Source organism: Scatophagus argus, chromosome 11 (genome assembly GCF_020382885.2).
Source record: "Scatophagus argus isolate fScaArg1 chromosome 11, fScaArg1.pri, whole genome shotgun sequence".
Classification (NCBI taxonomy): domain Eukaryota; kingdom Metazoa; phylum Chordata; class Actinopteri; family Scatophagidae; genus Scatophagus; species Scatophagus argus.
Window position 1 is genome coordinate 9,188,177 of NC_058503.1, and position 21,295 is coordinate 9,209,471.

General features: G+C 42.1%; 3 protein-coding genes across 4 annotated transcripts; 1 reads left to right on the top strand and 2 right to left on the bottom strand.

Moving 5' to 3' along the window:
• Nucleotides 1-241: 241 nt before the first annotated feature.
• Nucleotides 242-5,974, bottom strand: LOC124067543 (lanC-like protein 3). The gene is made up of 5 exons (XM_046404978.1): nucleotides 5,314-5,974; nucleotides 4,665-4,788; nucleotides 2,577-2,774; nucleotides 2,260-2,467; nucleotides 242-1,839 (listed from the first exon to the last, which is right to left on the bottom strand). Exons 1-5 carry the CDS (start codon nucleotides 5,845-5,847, stop codon nucleotides 1,680-1,682), a joined length of 1,224 nt encoding a protein of 407 aa, XP_046260934.1. The 5' UTR covers nucleotides 5,848-5,974; the 3' UTR covers nucleotides 242-1,679.
• A 3,285-nt stretch (nucleotides 5,975-9,259) lies between these two features.
• On the top strand, nucleotides 9,260-13,098 carry LOC124067273 (gastrin-releasing peptide receptor-like). The gene is made up of 3 exons (XM_046404503.1): nucleotides 9,260-9,792; nucleotides 11,282-11,633; nucleotides 12,312-13,098. The coding sequence occupies exons 1-3, from the start codon at nucleotides 9,377-9,379 to the stop codon at nucleotides 12,624-12,626; spliced, it is 1,083 nt and encodes a 360-aa protein (XP_046260459.1). The 5' UTR covers nucleotides 9,260-9,376; the 3' UTR covers nucleotides 12,627-13,098.
• A 3,871-nt stretch (nucleotides 13,099-16,969) lies between these two features.
• Nucleotides 16,970-21,256, bottom strand: asb11 (ankyrin repeat and SOCS box containing 11). 2 transcript variants are annotated; one of them, XM_046404519.1, is made up of 9 exons: nucleotides 21,139-21,256; nucleotides 20,445-20,541; nucleotides 20,278-20,335; nucleotides 19,867-19,946; nucleotides 19,646-19,753; nucleotides 18,477-18,627; nucleotides 18,265-18,399; nucleotides 17,234-17,422; nucleotides 16,970-17,137 (listed from the first exon to the last, which is right to left on the bottom strand). In XM_046404519.1, the coding sequence occupies exons 3-9, from the start codon at nucleotides 20,282-20,284 to the stop codon at nucleotides 17,013-17,015; spliced, it is 795 nt and encodes a 264-aa protein (XP_046260475.1). In that variant the 5' UTR covers nucleotides 20,285-20,335; nucleotides 20,445-20,541; nucleotides 21,139-21,256; the 3' UTR covers nucleotides 16,970-17,012. The 2 variants fall into 2 exon arrangements, with proteins under 2 accessions (XP_046260475.1, XP_046260474.1); XM_046404518.1 differs by having other exon boundaries at nucleotides 20,278-20,541.
• Between the last annotated feature and the right edge of the window lie 39 nt (nucleotides 21,257-21,295).

Consider the following 21,295-nt stretch of genomic DNA (forward strand, 5'->3'; position numbering starts at 1 on the left):
AATGAATTAGATAAATGGATGTGACACATGTGCTGCATGTGAGTCGATGAGTTGTTTTCTTCTGTCTCTGTTAAGCTGTAAGTGAAGCTGACTGCCAAAAGGTGATCATCATCAATAATTATCTGGAAGTAGTTTTTAAAATTAGGTTTTTTTCATATCAGTCAGTCATATCAGACAGGATTAATTTGTCATTATGCCAAGGAGTGGAGACAGTCAGGCTTGTTGCAGAGAAACAAAACTCTTATTTTTCAATCCGTACACTTTATTAATAACAACAATCCTTTAGACTTTGTTGCGGACACCTCTGATTGCAAAAAACGGCACACACACGCATACACGACTTATAAATATTTCACAACAGGCACGGTTAGCATTGGAAACCTGCTTTGGTTTGCTATTATTCACCTTTTTACCAACTTGAGTCACATTTGAGCCACATGTCCAAACACTGCCAAAGCATTTTTCACACTCCAGTCATTTTTACTTTGGGAGATCTTATCATATCCAAATGTAGTAACTTTATTTTTTAAGGCCTCACTATCACATTTATTTAAAGAAATCTGTCATTTACATAACTGAGGAGCATCTTGAACAGATTGCATAAGAAAGAAAATTAAATTCTCACACTGACACCATTTTTTTTTTTTGCTCTTTTGTTCTTCATCACAAGCCTATGGTCTAATATACTCAGTTATTTTTTTCTCCCCCCACTGGTTTAAAGTCTTAACAAATCACAACGTTGTGAACATTTCAAATATCCCCGCACAGTACACAATTTTAAACATCAAATATACAAACAGCTTTCACTCTGCTACAAACGGTAAAACCTCGTTTCACACAGGTGAGTCAGTAATATTGCACAGTGCAAAGACAGTGGGACTATGAATAGGACAATAATTGACAGTTATTTCCGTTCTGTTGGTTGTACCTCTCTTCCCACCTTTGATGATTTTTCTCGTTCAGTATCAAAATCCCTCCATTACATAGTTAACATTAAAGGTCGTGACGATAATAATTTGAGAAATTACTAACCCTAAAGTCATAAATTCAAAGGTCTGCGATATGTGACGCTCAGCTGGTGGAGTGGTAGAAAAATTTTAAAGGCATTATGTGACACTTTTTCACTCTTTTCTGATTTTCTTTTGCGAGACTTGGGTGTGATTGACATTCCTTTTAGCTGTCAATGGTATATGTGCATGTGTCTTTCTGACCTGAGAGCAGCATCTTTGTAGAATCTACTGCAATTTCAATCAATGTACTTGCGTTACCACTTTTCAAAACTGCCAATGCTTTAGTGTAGGGGTTTTCAAAGTCTGAGAGTGTGTGTGCACCTCACACTGTATCTTTGCCTCACACCTCACCTCCCACGTCTCCACCTCACAGTTTGAAAACCTCTGTTTCGGTTGCGATTAAGTAGACTGTAAACTGAAATGGGCAATGTTACAGTCAGTGGAATGAATCTGTTAAGCCTAGAAGCTGAACATCCACCTTAGACACAAATTTTTCTACGGCAGCTATACTCAAATAGGATTTTTCCGAATCCCAAACAAATACTATCCATCCCTCCACTCCCACTCTGCTCACTGTGACTATGCTTCTAACAATCCAGTTCTTGAGGGGTTTCAGAGGGAAGGAGTGGTGTTTGTTCAGGTCAGTGAACAGCAATAACCAGTTTCCATTCACACAAAGACACTAAACAGAGGGAACTCTGATTGGTCAGGCTGCAGGAGGTCCACCAGGAAACAAATAGTCCCCGACAGGCCTTCAAACAGGCTGTAGACACTGGTCACGGAGCGGGAGCCTGTCTTAAACTCCTCAGTGAAGATGAACTCTGCAAACCTTTGGGGAGGGAAGAACATTGGAGAGACATGAATGGAAAGTGACATTTTAAATGATTCACTTATAGCTGATGGGGAAGCAGGGCTACAGCTACTGCACCACTGAGGACATGTCCTCTGTCTTTCTTTTCTGAGAATTTTTGGGTCTGAGCAGACTTTTATAGGATGGGGTATTTAAGGCTGAGTCTAATATTCCTTTGGACCCAATACTTTCAAAAGCCGTCAGCTGTTTCAGGCAGTCATGGCAGCAGCTCTGTGAGGCTGTACTTAGAGGCACATATGCTAACATTAGCGTGCTGACAAAGTCAACATGACAAGGTTAATATGCTGATCTTTAGCAGGCATAATATTTTTCTGTTTCAATATTTCAGTATTTCTGAAATTTACAGCACTGTGAGAAGCAGTAGGAGGGATTTCTTGCCTCTGAGCACGGTAGATGTATTTCGAGTTGCCCGTGAGCCGATAAAGCAGCAGGAAGACATAAGCACTGCCTGCAACTCCGTGACAAATCCCAGGTCCCTTCTTCAGCAGGCCTTTCTGCCACACCAGTTCCCCACTGCGGATACATGTGTCCAGATACTGGGGTTTCTTATTGATCAGGTAGGCTTTAGCAAATAGATAGGCCACACCTGAATCAGAGGATTGAGACATGAATTTAACAGCAGTAACAACAACTAAGATGACGTATGGCCACACGCATGTGCACGCAAGCTGATGTGTGTACAACACTGAGTGTACCTGGGGCCCCGTGGCACCAATGCACCAGTTCATTCTCTCTCTCGATGATGGCGCCCAGCTCTGCAGGCCAGTTACAGTTCTGCTCCTGGTTCATGAGAAAGTCGACGCTCTGCCACACCAAGTCCCTCTCTGCACCGCTCAGCATGTCCTGGTAGCTCAACAGCATCTGCAGCACTGACGAGAGGCCGTGGGCTGCACCTGCACCACAGGAGGAGGGGTGCGAGGAGATCACACATGCACCCACATGCAGGGAAGCACCATGCCAGGCACACAAACAGACACAACCCGAAGCACACAAGCACATCACAAGAACATCCACAAAGAACTACTAGAGGACTTGTTTTGTCGTTTCTGTTGTTTCTCATCTTATTATCTCATCGGATTTGACCATGCTGAACTTGCAATGGAAACTGCACATTAAATCATTAAAATAAGCCTAGAGCTATTACAAAATGTAGTGTAATTGTCAAATTGGGAAAAAAAAGCAACAACATTTTTTTTGTGCCAGCTCAGCTGCCATAATAAAATGTTGGCATTTTACGATTCTGCAAAACGTGGATATGTCACATTTGTACTTTTTTGTACATACAATTACGTTCTTCATATTGCTTGTGCGTGAGCTGAGTTCCTGATCTGGAGGAGGACGAGGCGGAGTGACACCTCAGCAAGACTCATGCAAAGCAGCAGACCAGAGCTCGACCAGCCGACAGCTGGATACACTTTAATGACATGTCGGGACTTTTCCAGATGTGTTTGTGGTGACAGAAGCTGATATGTTTTAACAAGAAGTTGTAACTTGATTTGATTCTGTGGCGACAAACCCAACCCGAATCACAATCCCAACCCAAACCATATGACTTTGGGGCCTAATCAGAACCAGACCTTAAGCGCAGCATTGTCATAACATAAGAAAAGAAACATGAAGTTTCAACATTTTTGCTACATATTAAATGTGGTTTGCAGAAACGTAAAATGCCAACAATTATTCTGGTGAGTAATAATGAGGTTTCAAAGACTTGATATTCATCTAATCCTTGATTAGCTTCTATCTGAATATGCAGAGTAAAGCTCTTTGTAGTCTTAGAACGTCAGCCCGCGACAAGAATGTCGACGACAGACCATTCTGCAAAACCACATGTTAAGGTGAAAAGTTTTCCCGTCCAGTGCCAGCGTTTTTAAAATTCTCACTTCATGCTGTGGTGAAAGTTGAGAAAACATCCTGGTTACAGTCCGGAAATTACGTCAAGGTTATGGTTAAAGGAACTGTTTGGTATTTTGGAAAACATACTTTGATTTCTCGCTGAAAGACAATCGACAAAAAACTGTTTCCCAAAACATTTCCTTTAAGGTTAGGCAAACAAACAAATAAAAAGGCAAAGTCTGGTCACCTACAAAACAGTCAAATGAGCTACAAACCCATCCACCACCCTTACAATGCATTCTGCACTGGCACCAAACGCTGGGACTGGACGTAAACTGTGTGGTGCAGAATCCTCAAATGTGGACATAATTCATTGAGTCACTGGGCCAAGACTTCCTGAGTAATACTGCATACATGCAGGGAAAACAGGTGGTGGAAAACCGGTGCCTGTGGATTCCCTTTTGATTTGCAGCTTGTTGATGTTGTCATCTTTCAGGACAAGCAAAGTGTAACACATGCAGCACTTTTAACTCTGAACATCCAGATACTTCCTGTCTAAAAGGTTCTGTGTATTTCACCTCCTCATCGTTCTCAGAGTTCTCGTTGTTTCCATGCAGAGGTGGCCAGCGGGGCTATGCTTACTATGAACTCTGTGTCGGTGTGAACGTTACAGAGGATCTCCATCCCTCATGGCTGTCTTCATCCGATGCAGTCAAGGAAAGGAAGGTTAGCTTTACACATGTTAACACACCAGCCGTGCAGCATGAGCCACCTCTGAAGCCTTCCCTTGTCTGCTATGGGACAGCAGCTCTGCCATCTTAATGTCTAACTGGTAATATGCACTTGAACTGAGAAAGCATACGTGGGTAACGAGGACAGACATAAAAAGCCTTACAGGAAGGTGACAGACTTCTTTGTGAGTGACTTAACTTGGCTGGACTCCTTACCAAGATACTCTGTTCCATAGTAGGAGTACATGAGAGGGAAAGGCTTTCTCTTCCTCCTGGCGTACTGTCTTCCTGACTCGATGATGGCCTGACAAATAGATTTGATTTGATCCTTGCTCAGAATCTGCAGAATAAAACACAGAGTTATGAGATCGGATGTGAATACACAACTCTATCAGTTTGTCTTACAACTCCTCTCAACTATCCAGGTGCTTTGAAGCAGACACGGTGACTGGAGGAAAAGGATATCCCGACTCGACTACATTATCAGCCTAACTCTATTTTGGAGTGATGATTTGACAAAATAAGCCGTATGTCAATTTGGGATATAAAGGAAATCATATCAGCCTCCTTTATATTAGCACAGACGGACATGACAACCCAATGACATCTGTGACTCTATTAACTATTTTAAATTAATTAATTATAATTAATGCATCAATTGACCTAAAAAAAATGATCACGAGTTGCAGCCTGATTCACACCAGTGTGCACAAAGATTAAGCTTGGTGTGAGCAAACTCTGAAGATCACATAACAATCACTGGGGTCTTTTATCTGAACAGCAGTCAGTCCCCCAGCTGAGAGTTAACAGACTTGTGTCCTGAAGTTTAGGTGAAACTGTGCCATCCTCTGGTCTAGGAGCTCACCTCTATCCCCAGCTTCTGTTTAAGGACCAGGGCAGCACACAGGTAGCCAGCCCGGCCCACAAACAGCTCATCCGAGCCGCACTCCAGAAAATTGATGGGCGCACACACCTCCCACAGGTTACGAAATTTGGTCAGCGGCTTAACGAAATCAGCCAAGCCCAGTGCTTTGTATATCATAGCGGCCACAGCGTAGATGCCCGCCCCGCCGAGCAGAAAGGCGGCTCGCATGTTCTTGTCGGGCTCCGCATCCACGTATCTCACCGACACGTCGATGATCTGCTTGGCCGCCTTAAGGTAGACGTCCCGGTGCTCGGAGAACAGCGGACACTCGCTGACGTGATACAGCATGTAAGCCACCCCGGCCGGGCCATCGTACAGCCCGCCGTCGCAGTCGCTGATGCCGACGGGAACCTTTTTCAGGACTTTATCCACGGTGGCGACGACGATGGGCACGATGGCCTGGACGCTCTGGCCCGGGAGCAGCGCACCTTTGTAGTCAGAGAAAGGATTGGCGAAGCAGCGGGTGTTTTCCATCACCGATGAGCAGACACAGCACGGCGTGCAGGACCTCACTGACAACGCAGATACGTGTTTGTCTGCTCACGGTATCCAAGGATGCGAGAGGAAGCAACACTGACTGCTCATGCAATCCCATCAGACCTCAGCTGATTGGATGTCAGCAGTGATGGTTCAGCCTCATATTGGCTGATAAGCAGCCTGCATACAGTGACTTGCATAAAGTATTACCTGCTGATAAGTAGTGAAAGAAGTACCCCGACCCCGAAGAGTAGAAATATCACAATATAGCAGAAAATGCATATTAAATACATTATCAGCAAAATAAGGAAAAAGTGCAAACGCAGAGTATTGTATTACTGCATATATAGCCCAATATATTATTAATATTAATGCATTAACGTGTAAAACTGGGCATCTAACCCAGTGTTTAAGAGGCTCTTATTCAAAGGGAGCATTTTAAAGTGCATTTTTCACGCAGCAAAGTTACCCAGGGTCTTATGGGGGGGGGGGGGGGGGGGGTGATGTCCTCATTTTTGTCCAGGGGTCCCCAGCAGGTTAAACCAGCATTTAAATGTTGTGGCTTTAGCAAGTATGCACATAAACTCCCACGTCTGACTTTTCCTGTTCTCCTCTAACGCAACGTAAAATACGTAACTGCTGATCAAACAGTTGTATTAGCAGCACATTAGCCTCAGATTTCCAGTTTGATTAGTATTAAAAAATCCTTGTCAGTGTTTGGTTTGACACATAACTCACAAAATGGTGGATGGAACCATGTCGGTTAAACTGCTGTGGTTGCTCATTTTAATTTTGCGCATGTCCAACAACTATGGGAAATGTTCATTATTAATGTTGTTTTGTGCTATTTGTCTGTTTATTTCTCGTTGAGGACCTGCTGTGCCACTACAACACGGACTTTTTCCTCCAGGAAGTCAGTGTGTTAAAACCTAAACTAGCTGTTAGTTTCTCCAGCTTTCAGCACAGAGTTTTTCACCACCAGGTGGCGCCAGATGCCCGCAGACTCAGCGGGCTGCTGTCCGTGGTGCTGAAGGCAGCGCTGCGGCGACTTTGGGATGCAGGAGAACAAGAAACTTAATCTTCATATTCGTGAAACAAATACACAATACTTATTGTTAACTAGGGGGAATCGATTAAATGTAGACGTATAACTTATTAAGATTCCCCAGTGGAGAAAAGTAACATTTACTGAAGTCTGGTTAGTTGTAAACTCCTTGAGTTGATCACTTTTCTACCAATTTTATAGTTCTATTACCCAATATTTCAGAGGGAAATTGTACTTTAACATCACCACAATGATCTTAAGTCTCAAGTTACTTGCAGGTTAAGATTTTGCATAATATAGCCTAGTATTTACAGCAAATTTCTAGATTAAAGAGGCATGTGACCTCAAACAAAAAACTGCTTACTTGACACACTTCAGACATCTGCGATTTGTTAGTAGTTCAACCAAATAAATAAATAAAAACAGTGCAGATTAGTGCTTAGTAAAAACAAACAGACCTGATTTTATTCTTTTAAAAAAATTCTGTCCTATTAATCATCTTCCAAACCCTCAGATTTGTCTTGTGATTCTCTGGTGATATATAAATAAAGTTTAACTTACTGACTCTTTATTAGCAATGGGGATTAATAGACAGTCTAAAAAAGAAACGTGATTTCCTCTTACAGAGAGAAAAGCTTTCGCCTGACCGCTCCTGAAGCCACATAGCAGAGCCAGCCAACCAAGCACACACAGTAATTTCACAGGCGGAAACCCATTTCAGGTAACAGGTGTCAGCCATGTCATTTTTGTATTTCCCGTGTGTAAATGAGTTGGCTAAATGAATTGTCCACATGCACTCCTGTCTTCATTTACCTTGAATGGCTCCTTGAGAGACAAATAAGACGTTGTGAATTGAACTGAACTAAATTAGAGCTTTATCAGACTGTGTGCCTTTCCAATGTAATTATCTACATCAAGGTGATGTGAGAGAAGCTTTGATTCACATTTTAATTTGAAACCATTTTCTCCCTCATTTGTAAAGAAATAAATAAAAAGAAGATGGATGTCAGGGAGATATGACTCAGAAGCGAAGGTCATCTTTTGAATATAGAACTAATTATATTTTTCCTCAAAAACTGAGATGGAGGGTGAAAAAAGTGCAAATTGCATGAAGACTTTTCTGTGTATTTATTTTAAAATGGAAAGACACAGCAGCTGAGGATAATGGAGAGACAGACAGACAGAGGAGGTCGAATCAACATCAAGGGAGAACAGAAGTGGATGCACTCAGAGCTGTGAAAACCATCACTTGGTTCATTGTGGTCCATCTAGCACTTGAAATGAGCAGGCTGAGGATTCAGTTTCAGCTTTTGTAGTTTGTGCTGTTTGTGAGTTCAAATAAAAGCGTGGCCCAAGTCCAAGCAGACGTTTCACTTTGATGGCGAATAGCAGGGAACAAATTATACAAATTTGTGGGGGGAAACGCTTTGGAGACTCACCAACTCAGCAGCCATTTTGTTCTTTGAAAACACATTAGAGTGAAGTTCTCAAATGTGGACAAAGAGTCTGAAAAACTAAAATGGTTCAGTCTTGCTCAGTCAAGCCTATTTTGTAAGTCTTATCTACTGCCTTGATAAGAAAACTCAATTTGCATTTATATTGGAAGATGATTTGCCCAACTTGCCCCATCTGATGCCACACGTGCCTCTACAATGAGCCGTGGCCAAAAGGCCTTTTGAATATGAAAACATAAATACACTCCTCACTTTCTCTCTCTCTCTTTACATGCAGCTCTTCTCCTTCATGGTCAGCTGTTATACGTTGCTGTGTGTGTTGTAGAATTGTCTGACGTTAGTTTGCGCAGATTGTTTACGCAGAGCGTTGTTACAGCTGAGCGTAAACGCCACATGGCTGATTTTATGTTCATTCACAGTCGTGGACGGCGAAGGACACTGCAGACGCTGTACACAAACGTTTGCTGAGATTTGCATGACGTGGAAATGAAAATATGACTCGAAAAGCTGTGGACAAATTCACCAGCACGTCTTTTCTAAAGCCACTTCATCACGGTGCAGATAATCAATGACTCTGAGTGCGTGTGGTGGAGAAAGTGGAGCATGTGGCCACATGGGCATCCTGTCATTTTTGTTGAATTGTTATCTCCTAAAATCACATCTCATTCTCCTACATTGTGCACCAGTCGTCTGTGGACTGTACTGGTACACTCTTATGCCTGGTTACGCTACAAATTGGGCAGAATCGCGCTCTCTTTACACGCTTTAATCCAAACGGGCTTCCTTGCACAGCCGCTCATGTACACTGAAGATGTGACTCCAGTTCAGATCCGCTCAGTGTGAGCACTGAGTGTATTCTCACACATCTCCAACACGCGCGCACATGCATCCCGCCGTGGGTCACCCTCGTCTTCACAGCGTGTACTCTGTAGCGCATGACATGACGCGCAGCAGCAAGAGGGCATAAAGTCAGGCACGGGGGGGACGGAGGACTGTCGAAGACCTCTGTCCTCTCACGCTGGCGGCTATGTCTCTGGAGGAGCCACTCGATATAAATCCAGAGGACGGCAGGGTTTTGGTTCTGAATGTTTCCAGAGTGTTTTGGGACTCCACGGGGGAGCAGCACCACTACAACATCTGGCTCCCCGGGATCGGGATCGCTGTTGTCTACGGGATTATCATTGCCGTGGGCCTGGTGGGAAATGTCACTTTGATGAAGACGTGTCTGTCAGTGAAGTCTATGCGGACGGTGCCCAACATGTTCCTGTCCAGTCTGGCTCTGGGGGACCTGCTGCTGCTGGTGACCTGCGCCCCGGTGGACGCCAGCCGGTACCTGGTGGACGAGTGGCTCTTCGGGCGCGTTGGATGCAAGCTGATCCCGTTCATCCAGCTCACGTCGGTGGGAGTGTCGGTGTTCACGCTCACAGCTCTGTCCGCTGACCGGTACTTCTCACGCACTTTGTCCGGGCATGCTTATAACCGCGCTGTTAACCTTCTCTCGATTCTTTAACACTATGGGATTCTTTAGTTTGAATAAAACTCCACAAAGTAAGACTACAGTGTGATCTGTTGCTCCAGTGGTCCACTGATGCGACGCTACGAGGAAATCATTTCTCTCCCATCACCCAAGACTTCATATTTTGGGAGTCTTCCATCCTTTTACACACGCTTCCCAAAAAAAGAAAGTCTTAAAATGCTTTTGGATTCTTCATGTTAATGTATCACGTTGGCTTTTAAGTTATATTTTCTTCAAATGTAGAAATTACTGCAGAAATGAATTCAACTGACCCAATCCTAACACTACCTCGCAATTTTGTGTGTTTTCCCTATAATTAGCAGTAGATTCAGGTTCCTTAATTGAACCTTATGAAAATTGGAAATTAGAGGCTTGCAAATTACAGGTTTACTGTTTTAGTCTTCAGCTGCCAAGAATAAAAAGCTGAATAATGTATTTATTTACCAGGCTAATCAACTTACTTCAGTATTCACTCCATATTTAAAGGGATTGAGACTAAAAATAGTGGAATCAGACATTTCTGATATGCAGGTGTGAGTTTAATTTTAGACAGTAAAAAGAAAAAAAATAACATAGAAAGATATTGTGATTTTATTGTGTCCTCAGAGGTGCATTGAATCATAGAAAGGATTTTGGCTTCAGTTCTGAATCAAAACCATATCATCATATATTAACAACCAACAGACGCAGAAGTGTCTGAAATCGTTAAATTAAATTGATATTAACTGAGAGTTTCCCAGCCTGAAGGGTAAAGAGATGATTAACAGAACTGAAAAGCAGAAAACATAACACTATGTTTGTTTTGTCGGGCTTTCCTCTTATCTTAAATTGAATCTCTCTTTATTTATTGGTTCAGCAAATGGAAATGTTCCCAGTGACGAGTGGTCGCAAGTATTTTCCTCCATTTTCAGGAGTCACAAACTTAAAAGCAAAGCCCTTACATCACAAAAAACTGATTATTTGACCAAAGTGCAGAACTGCAGTGATTATACGGACAGAGAATAAAAATGAGGCGTATAACAGATAAAGATGGGTCCAGATTTGGGCGTTTGTTGAGAAAAAAAATTGCCTGAAAAAAATGTTAGGAGCTGCCAACAGCTCTTAGTATCTTCAGTGGCTTTAACCTTTGGAAATGATTTAGCTTTTGGCAGCAAGAGAACATTTAATACCAGTTGTGATTACCAATCTCTCCCTTTGATCTATGACACATCCTATTCAGGAGCTAATATTATCTACTTCTGCATTTAGTCCCATTTAATTGAAAACCTAATTAAAATGTCTCTGCTGTATAATCCACAGTGAGATAAGCTATCAAAGCTTATCGCTGTTTGATTGAAAGAAGAAAGCCTCTCCACGCCACAGCAAAGATCATTCCAAGCTGCACTGATGCTCCACAAATGTCTCTTCTCTGCTCAGGTACAAAGCTATTGTGAAACCGCTGGACATCCACACGTCCAGTGCAAGACTCAGCGTCTGTTTTCAAGCGGGGGCGATCTGGCTGCTCTCTGTGACGCTGGCGATTCCTGAAGCCGTCTTCTCCGACCTGCACACCTTCAAAACCAGCCACACCAATGAGACATTTGTGACGTGTGCGCCCTACCCCCATGCCGGGGAGCTTCACCCGAAAATCCACTCCACCGCCTCCCTCCTCATCTTCTACATCATCCCACTCTTCATCATATCTGTGTACTACTGCTTCATCGCTCGCAGCCTGGTCAGGAGCTCTGTGGACATCCCTGCTGAAGGACACCTGCACCTCCAGAGACAGGTCTGAGTGTGGGTCCTTATTTCCAAAGCTGTTTTGTATGAAGTTTTTGTGGAGTTAGTTGAGAAGATCGATGTTTGTGCCATAAATATAAAGTTAGATTCAGCAGTCAGGTCCCGAGGTAACAAAATCGACTTAAAACCACCAGATTTATCGTTAGTGAAGATAATCCACAGCCGCAGTAACATCAGTCTCAATTCAGTATGAGCTTTTCACCCTGCTTTTTCTTCAGAGCACTGGCTTTCTTATTCATGTTGTTTAAAAAAATTGAGGTTCAAAATCTGACCATCCACAATTACAAGAAGACTGAGCAAACTCCATCTGCTGATGAAAAGTATGTGCTATGATCAAAAGCTCTAAATCAGCTACTAAACTGACTTGGATGAGACTGTTTTGTCAACTTAAAATAAATATATATTTATGTTTCACCAAATCTTGCTTAGTTTTTCAAATCTTTCTCCTAATCTTTGCTTTTTCTTATACACAAATGAATGATTGTATCCCTTGCAGTCATACTAAACATGGAAAAGTCTTTGGCTGAACTGGTCACAAGTGATGAAAACGACAAAGTTATCACTTTAAACATGCACACATAACAATCGTTTAAAAATCATAAAAAGTATTTCACAGCCTTGTTTGTTTGTAAACTGATTTTTTTTTCTCTCTCTACTCTTCTGTAAGATCAAGTCCAGAAAACGTCTGGCCAAAACTGTACTGGTGTTTGTCGGCTTGTTTGCCGTCTGCTGGCTGCCCAGTCATGTGATCTACCTGTACCGCTCCTACCACTACGACCAGGTGGACACGTCACTGGGCCACTTCATCGCCAGCGTGTGTGCTCGCATTTTGGCCTTCACCAACTCCTGTGTGAACCCGTTTGCTCTCTACTTGATGAGCAAAAGCTTCAGCAAACACTTCAAAAAGCAGCTCCTGTGCTGCACTCCTCCCAGACGGCTGTACAGTCAGAACAGTGGGAGTACAAACATAACCACGGTCTGAAAGGATGGATGTCTAGCACCTGTGCTGCAGCAGGACTGGAGGCCACACTAATTTCAGCGGACCACACGTTTTATTCCGACACTTGTGTAATCATTCATACTTGTTGTCAAGTCGTATCACTTCTGAATTATCTTGTACTAGCTGTCACCATTTTTACAGAACACCTTGAGATAATCTTCAGCAATTTTCTGCCGTCAAATATCCAGTCGAAAACAAAAAGTTTCAAAGTTTCTGTTTCTGCAACATCTCATCTCTGCCTTAAGACAAAATGACAGCAGAACAGCAATCACATAGACGTAAAATTGCTTGTTGCAAACACTGGTACAAAAAATATCTTTCCCTGTGTCTTGAGCTCAACGTGTGACGTCCTGTGACAAATAAACAGAAGAAAAAACTCTGGATCGTTGGTGATTTCTCCCTTTGTTATAAGTCTGTATTTAACCATGTAAATGTAAAATTAAAGTATTTTTATGTATCAAGTATGGTTTTAAATGATTATTCTGATTTGATCAACTGTCATTTGCAGTATAAACCTATAGCTATACATCAGCTTTATCAGCTTTATTGTGCATGTTCTTATCTGCACTATGCCATCACTAAAACATCTGACAAGTGCCGGAGATGGAGCAGAAAGTTCCCCTGACATTTGAGGGTTTAATGGTTGTAAAATGTTTAAACCGAACAAAGTAACTTCTGCTGTCCAGTATGTGAGTCAGAACACTATGTTAGCTGAACTGTCAAATGTCACATATTGTGTACATGGTGATGTTTCTATCCAATTCTGTGTTAGTCATTGGTGTGTTGACTTTGCTTCAATATCCTGCATGTATACATGCCAGCAGCTGTTTGTCAATTTTGTGTCTTATTTTGTTTAATCTTGATGTGTAATATCGTACATCAAGTTATATATATCTTGATGTGTAACATATAACCTATAATCTATTGGTTAGTTTCATGAATAATTTATTAATTGTATTGTCTAAGAAATGAAAATGCAATCACAAAGCCCAAAGTGACATCTTTCCAATGTCTTGTTTTGCTGTACAAACATAACGAAATAATAAATTCACAGTGATATAAAACTGCAGCAAATTCTGGCATTTTTTTTAATGAAACAGAAAATGATGAATATCATTTTCAGCCACTTTTAGTCAGCCTACTGGCTTTGGATTGCCATGAAACATCCTATACACACTCATGTTCCTGGTCAGGATGAATTCACTTTGGTTGTCATCTGACATTTCCTCCCTCATCACCATTAAGACTCATATTCATCCATCCATCCATTTTCTATACCGCTTATCCGTCAGGGTCGCAGGGGAGCTGGAGCCTATCCCAGCTGACTACGGGCGAGAGGCGGGGTTCACCCTGGACTGGTCGCCAGTCAGTCGCAGGGCCAACACACAAAGACAGACAACCACACACTCTCACACTCACACCTAGGGGCAATTTAGAGTAGCCGATTAACCTAATGTGCATGTTTTTGGTATTGTGGGAGGAAGCCGGAGAACCCGGAGAAAACCCACGCAGGCACAGGGAGAACATGCAAACTCCACATAGAAGGGCCCAGACCGGGATTTGAACCTGGAACCCTCTTGCTATGAGGCGACAGTGCTAACCACTGCACCACCGTGCCGCCCAAGACTCATATTCATTTTTCGAATTTCTAATAATTTTTCTTTGTGTGGTCTTATAAATATGTGTTAACAACAATTAGATGTCTATCTACAGTTAAACTTTACCCCCCTCCCAATGGCTGTCATTTGAGAAACTGTTGTGACAGATAACTCCTAGTTGTAAAAAGTCAATGAATAAAACCACAAAACCTTTAGCTGAATTGATATTTATCACAGAAGAAAGTCTATCAGATGTAGAGTGGTCTCTCAACCAAGACACTGCTGCATATCTGACCTTTTCCAATGGAACTGAAAGGCGCACAAAGGAGAGGAATAAATTAAATTATATTCTTGGAACTATTAATTTTATGGCCCTGGAGCTTCTCTTTGTCTATAACCTGGACCCTCAGTGTAAGTCCATTTAGAAATGGCTGTAGCTTCACAGAAATTGTCAGCATCCAAGCTGTTGAATCCAGTGTGCCCTCTGTATTCAACATCTTCAGAAGACAGAGACATCTATTTATTTAATATTTTATATTACAAGACTGCAGATATTTTGTTCTAAATGGTGTTATTTTCTCATTGGTACAACTTATAACCACTGAATCTGGGTGTGGCAGGGAATCCCTCTTTCTCACACACACACACACACACACACACACACACACACATTTCTGCCTTACACCGAAGGTCGAGACTTTTCTTTGCTGTCGAGGTTAAGAAACGTCAAATTATATCAGCTCAGATGAGATTTTTCGGGTCTATGCACAGGTGACCTTTCCAGGTGGCATTTCAATGTGGAGAATTAATTCCCCTTGAGCTACAACACTAGTCCATGTCTGTTCCTCAAATCCTTTTCTCTTACTGCTGTTTTCAACATTTCCCACAGCCTTAGTCCTGTTCTTTAGTCCTTATCGTATTCTGTGTGTCTACTTTTACAAAGCCACACCTGCTGGGCATGTTCCTAACCTTCCAAACATTTCTAATCTTGTTTGTCTTATGCTGCTTTATATGCCCATCACTTTTTGAACAGGTCATCTACTTTATTCATCAAATGTTTCAGCCATCTTGCCTTCACCAGGTTGATGTTTCACAGTTCATTGATTACTCAGTTTGACTCGCAGTATAATAAAGGCTGGGGCTGGATATGATTTCAGTTAAAGAATTGGAGCAAGAGAGAGGATCTTCAAGTCAGTGGATTTTACTCTAGGAAATGAAGTGGACAAGCATGACAGTATATGCCGATGGCAACCTTACCAGGGTCGACTGTGTTTGTGGTCTACAAAAGCTACTACACATGTACTGCACATTAGGGCACATCACTGTAAATGAGTCCACATTACTGTTCATACCTCATAATATAAATGTTTAAGGCGAGCAGCTAAACACAAAATAGCAACCAGAGGGACCAGTTGAAGCTAAAACAGTACAATAAAGTACAGTAACTTCTAATTAAATCTCTTGCAGACACTGACAGTTGTGATAGTAGCATCATGAATGAACACTGGTGATAGTTTTATTCTCCTTCCTTGTCAAAACCTGAGGTCTGCCGTACCCACAATGCAACTCGGCCACCGTCAGTTCTGTCAGACATCTGAGTGTGTTCATATAGAGCGAAGATAAGATTCCTTTATTGTGCCACAATGCGAAAATTCAGCCTCCCGCACAGATGAAAACCAGGCTGCAGAGATCTGGTGAGCTCAAGACGTGTAAACAAACTTGGAATCATGTGAAACGTGACACTTCATCAAAAGTAAAAAAAAAAAAAAAAAAATGAAACCTTTGATATCAGTACAACTTTCCATGCTTGTATACATCCATCCATCCATTTTCTATACTGTTTATCCTTCAGGGTTTTTGAACCCCCCATCCAGAAAATTTTTAAACTACCTCCAGAAAAACATTTATTTCACTTATTTTATTTTGTGTTACCTTACTCTATTTTATTTTTATTTTTATTTTTTATTTTATTTTATTTTATTCTTCAATTATATGTTACTGTTATGTTCTATGTATGCACCAATCACCAAGACAAATTCCTAGTAATGTGAAACCTCTTCACTTACATGGCAATAAAGTCTTTTCTGATTTCTGATTTCTGAGGGTCACAGGGGAGCTGGAGCCTATCCCAGCTGACTACGGGCAAGAGGCGGGGTTCACCCTGGACTGGTTGCCAGTCAATCACAGGACTGACACACAAAGACAGACAACAACTCACACACACCTAGGGGCAAAGTAGAGTAGCCAAATAAACCAATGTTTTTGGGATTGTGGGAGGAGGCCAGAGTACCCGCAGGCACAGGGAGAACATGCAAACTCCACACAGAAGGGCCCAAACCGGGATTCGAACTTGGAGCCCTCTTGCTATGAGGCATCCATGCTAACCACTGCACCACCGTGCTAACCACTGCACCACCGTGCTAACCACTGCACCACCGTGCTAACCACTGCACCACCGTGCTAACCACTGCACCACCGTGCTAACCACTGCACCACCGTGCTAACCACTGCACCACCGTGCTAACCACTGCACCACCGTGCTAACCACTGCACCACCGTGCTGCCCTGCTTGTATACAAAATATCTAATTTGTGTAATACTTATTGCAAATTATTTTAATATTAAAAACAATCGTATTTCAAAATACAGGTGACCGAGGAGACATAGTCCCTTTCTCCAAATTTTTTTCACTTGCTTTGTTAGTCAGTGATGAGGCGCAAATCTGTTTTACGTTACGCACAGAGAACTACAGGCGTGGGGCTAAGATGTCTTATTGATAAAGGAGGAAATCCTTGATTCTGTGAGGAAGGAAGAGGCTGGAGGCTCTGTGGAGACGAGTCCTTCCCAGACTTCGGCGGATACAGAAGCGACATAGCTGAGACAGAGAGCAGGGACCTGGAGAGGCAGGGGCAGAGATGGAGGTTAAAGTTGTTATACCTGCTTTGGTGTTTGTGTAACATGCATGTGTGGATTCAAGAGTCCATAACACACCTCTCTTCTGTAGTGCAATCCTCACTGCGCTGTTTGGCAATGACAAATCCAGCGGAGTCTTTCCCTCCGCGTTCCTACAACAGCCATCAGCTCCGAAGTCCAGGAGAAGATCCACAACGTTTGCTCCTCCGCTTTGAACTGCAGCATGTAAAGGGCTGTCCAGCCCACAACCCTTTTGAACGTCTGCTCCTACACATGCACACAAGAAAGAAATACTTATACGTCTGACTCAAGTTAATACACTGGAACAGCCAAATTTCTGTGATTTAGACCAAAAACACCAAAACCACCCAGGTGTCATCCAGGTGAAAGATACATGTGCCAGAAAACTGATAAAACTATTAACTGATTTCCACTTTTCTATGAAACACAAAAGCGATGGGAAGGGAATAGTGAGCTGTATACATGCACAGTTCTGTATTGATTAACTGACTACTGGTTGTAGCTCTGGACTATTCTATTGACGAGACTTTATCAGTGGTGAAATTTTAAATACACAAAATTGCTTTCCCACTTTGGATTATGCTACTTGTACACTGCTGTACGTTGGCACAGATTATGGGGGTCCACCAGGGGCACATGGATAATCTTATTACCTACTAGGGAAGATACAGAATGCAAATTACTCATCTCTCAAAACCTTGTATTAATTTGATCTTTTTCAAGACATGGAATACAAAGTACACCGTGAATTAGAAGTGGTTATGTATCTGACATTAAGTACTTTACATAGCTAATGTTGTGAAACGCTAGCATTTTGGTCAGGTTTAAGAATACATTACTTTGGTTAGGATGATGCATTTCATTTAAGATAGTGAAAAGAGGTTCTTGTTGCAATTTTCGATTATCCACATTGTAGGCAACTATGACTTTACATTATTGTTAGAAATCAGAAGTGAAATCCGCAAAGCTGCAACAGTTAAAAGAGTTCGGTTCACTTAGATGTTCATGGTTTTCGCTCCATACATTTTACTGCGTGACTTATGAACATTACTGACTTTTTTGTGGCACGGCAGATTTTGAAAAATTACCTGAGTGCAGCAGCAAACCTACGCAGGCTACAGCCTGGGACATGCAGGCAGAATAGAGCGGTGTCCCCACCACTGGCAGCTCCATGTCGATATGAGCTCCATAGGACAGCAGCAGCTCCAGACACTCTCTGTGACCTGGTGAGAAAAACAGCACAGCATGAGAATCTGTACACTCACTGGTGACACGCTCACATTCAGACATGTCTGCACACCTTTCTTAGCGGCTTCGTGAATGGGTGATGCCAGCTGGTGGGGGGGGTGTATGGAGGCACTGTGCTGCAGGATGAGTCTGACACAAGCAGCACTCCCACTGCTGCACGAGTTGAAAAGAGGTGTAACGCCATCTGTGGACACCGCCTCCACCTATGGAGACATATAAAAAGATAAACATCGATACTATGGCCAAAAGAGTTGCACATTATTTATTTTAAGTTTTTTTTATCAGTGACAACACACAAATATACAAACACCTATGACATCAACACACAAAAACCAACATCAGACAACATCAGGCTGTACAGACACTGAGAGTAGAAAATGTCATACCTCTCCACTAAATTCTCAATTTTGCACCAGAATTCCTCACTAATTTAGTATTTCAATCCTATAATATTATGGGACTAATGGCATTTGAAAAAAGCATCAAAATTGATGCTGCAGAACTGTTTTTATTACACACCTTCTTCTTCTTAGTCAAAACCTGACACCTACATTATACACAAATCGCTAGGAAATTCAAATATGTTATGCTAGTAGCAGTTAATGTAGCCTTGAGCTGTGAGCTTCAAGCAGAGGTGAGATGCAGGCTACAGAGGTCTGATTCAGATCTTTTTTTTTGGGGGGGGGGGGGTGTTCACTCTTGATAAACATACTAGAAACAGACTTAATGTGTAAAATGGGTGCAGTTCCCCTTTGAGTTTCTCAAATCAGTTGAAAGTGCATTCCAGTCATGTGGCGCTTGTAAAGAAAAGGCTTAACTTTTCCTCGTGTTATAAAACATCACCATGACAGTGATGGTTCTGCTTTCTGTTCATGTCAGATTATCAACAGTCTTGAGGGTGGTTTCACATGTGTGAGACCAACTAGTCGAATAATATGGAGGGAGAACCATTGCATTCATGAATGTTTTGCCTGCTTCTATAGTCTCTGATTGTTTCTGATGACTCCAGCGTTGGCCAGGTTAATCTTACTGTAGCCACTACTGTTTGTGCTTGTTATTACATTCTGAACTTAAATTCAAATACAACCTCATGTTTTTCTTGGTTGGGAAATACTTCAGGGCTGATAATTTGAAGTTTAGTCTTTCACCTCTATTTATAATTAAAAAAAAGCACCTCAAAAACAAGTCTCACTTTAAACTGAAAACAGAAAGTGCGCTTACATTCGCACCATTGTCCAGCAGGAACTTAGCACAAGCATAATGGCCACCAAGGCAAGCTTCGTGCAGAGGAGAGACTCTATCCATTGTGAGCGTATCTGCATGGAAACCCTGTAGAGGGGAACAGAGAAAATAATACAGTCAGATTTAAACATGTATGTGCTGTGCATTGTGTGTATTTGATATTTTCAACATATATGAAGAAAGGCCCACGTTATGCTAACCTGAGCAATGAGGCTTCTCAGGTGTAACAGTCTGCCTTGGTAGGCGGCCTCATGGAGAGGTGTTCTGTCTGACCAGGAGTCTGAGACACAGAGGATAAGTTCAGGAAGGTGCACACAAACACAAAGATGTGCTCATGGCCAACTGACCTTGCTCTGTGTCTGTTGTGATGTTGAGCTGACCTAATCTGAATATGTTTTTCATGGTCAACTCAACCCTAAACACCAAACCTACTGAACAAAGCGCCAGGGTTTTGTTGGCAGCTGCATAGTAAAGCAGTAAACTTCTGTTTTTATACAACCAAAGTTTGTATATTAAGAAATACAACATGTACACAAGTTGTATGATTGTGAATCTCTCTCATAAAACAACAAACTGGCTGAATGAGCCAAACAGACAAAGAAAAATCTTACCAGCCATCAGAGAGTTACATGCCAACCCCCCATAGATGTACAAGGGCCTCTGCCATGGCTGTGAGCACAGGGAAACCTCTGTTTGAACAGCAGCCATGGTGAAAATGAAACAACAGACTCCTCCACGACTGCCCAGAACTCGAGCTCACCCAGTCGGATATGCTAACCTGGAGTCAGCCTTCCTCCCCCTCTTATCTGGGTCTTTGGCTACCACCACCTCATTGCCACCTCCCACACGCCCTCGTCCTGGTCCACAGATGTAGTCTATGGTATGTGCATAACAATGGTTGTTAGGATGGGCCTGTACTTGATGTTAAACCTTGAATAAAACACTTGTGCATGCAAACAGCCACAAGGCAGGCTTTGGGACAAGTTTCACACTGCAGATTTTCAGGTGACACAAGAGCAGTATGTACAGTATTTCATCTTGACAAAACTATTGAAAGTAAAAGTGCATCATTTGTTATGACAAGACAACATATTTTCAGTTAAAGACACAGTGAGCCTTACTATCAAATGCGACTGACATATCATGTCACTACAGGATCTAAATGTAATGATTTCTTACAGTAAAATCCACTAAAATACTATTAATTCCTCCAAAACGTATTCAGAATGACTGTCCCCGGCAAAGCAAAAACACAGCTCATGTCCCTCTAAAATTATACATGTAGGCACCAGTCTATAGATCTGCACATTTAATACATAACAAACTTCTATATGTTCAGCTTTAGTTCTCTCTACATGAACTCACATCACAGCTTTTTTTAACGTTTTATATAATTTTAAAAACTACAATCACGACCCTATGCAAATCCCCATTGTTATCCTTGAAAAGCGATGCCATCCCATCCTTATCACCTCCTGTTTCACAGTTTCTTTGTTTTGTCTGGCACTCTTCATTCCACAGAGCCATCCGTTTTGCAAAACCACTCCTAAAAAAGCAGTCGACTAATGTCTTTCTAGGTGTGCTGTCCCCTTTGGAGGTCTCTAGGAGATAAACCTGTTACAGCGATGT

What these genes read in the sequence shown, in the direction of transcription:
- LOC124067543 (XM_046404978.1), bottom strand. Translation starts at nt 5,847, where the DNA reads ATGGAAAACACCCGCTGCTTCGCCAATCCTTTCTCTGACTACAAAGGT. An exon ending in TTGGTGCCACGGGGCCCCAG is followed by an intron (nt 2,468 to 2,576) that starts GTACACTCAGTG and finishes CCTCTGATTCAG; the next exon opens with GTGTGGCCTATCTATTTGCT. An exon ending in TACATCTACCGTGCTCAGAG is followed by an intron (nt 1,840 to 2,259) that starts GCAAGAAATCCC and finishes CCCTCCCCAAAG; the next exon opens with GTTTGCAGAGTTCATCTTCA.
- LOC124067273 (XM_046404503.1), top strand. Translation starts at nt 9,377, where the DNA reads ATGTCTCTGGAGGAGCCACTCGATATAAATCCAGAGGACGGCAGGGTT. An exon ending in ACAGCTCTGTCCGCTGACCG is followed by an intron (nt 9,793 to 11,281) that starts GTACTTCTCACG and finishes TTCTCTGCTCAG; the next exon opens with GTACAAAGCTATTGTGAAAC. An exon ending in ACCTGCACCTCCAGAGACAG is followed by an intron (nt 11,634 to 12,311) that starts GTCTGAGTGTGG and finishes CTCTTCTGTAAG; the next exon opens with ATCAAGTCCAGAAAACGTCT.
- asb11 (XM_046404518.1), bottom strand. Translation starts at nt 20,374, where the DNA reads ATGGCTGCTGTTCAAACAGAGGTTTCCCTGTGCTCACAGCCATGGCAG. An exon ending in TGCTGGACAATGGTGCGAAT is followed by an intron (nt 18,628 to 19,645) that starts GTAAGCGCACTT and finishes ATGTCTCCATAG; the next exon opens with GTGGAGGCGGTGTCCACAGA. An exon ending in AGGTTTGCTGCTGCACTCAG is followed by an intron (nt 17,423 to 18,264) that starts GTAATTTTTCAA and finishes GTGCATGTGTAG; the next exon opens with GAGCAGACGTTCAAAAGGGT.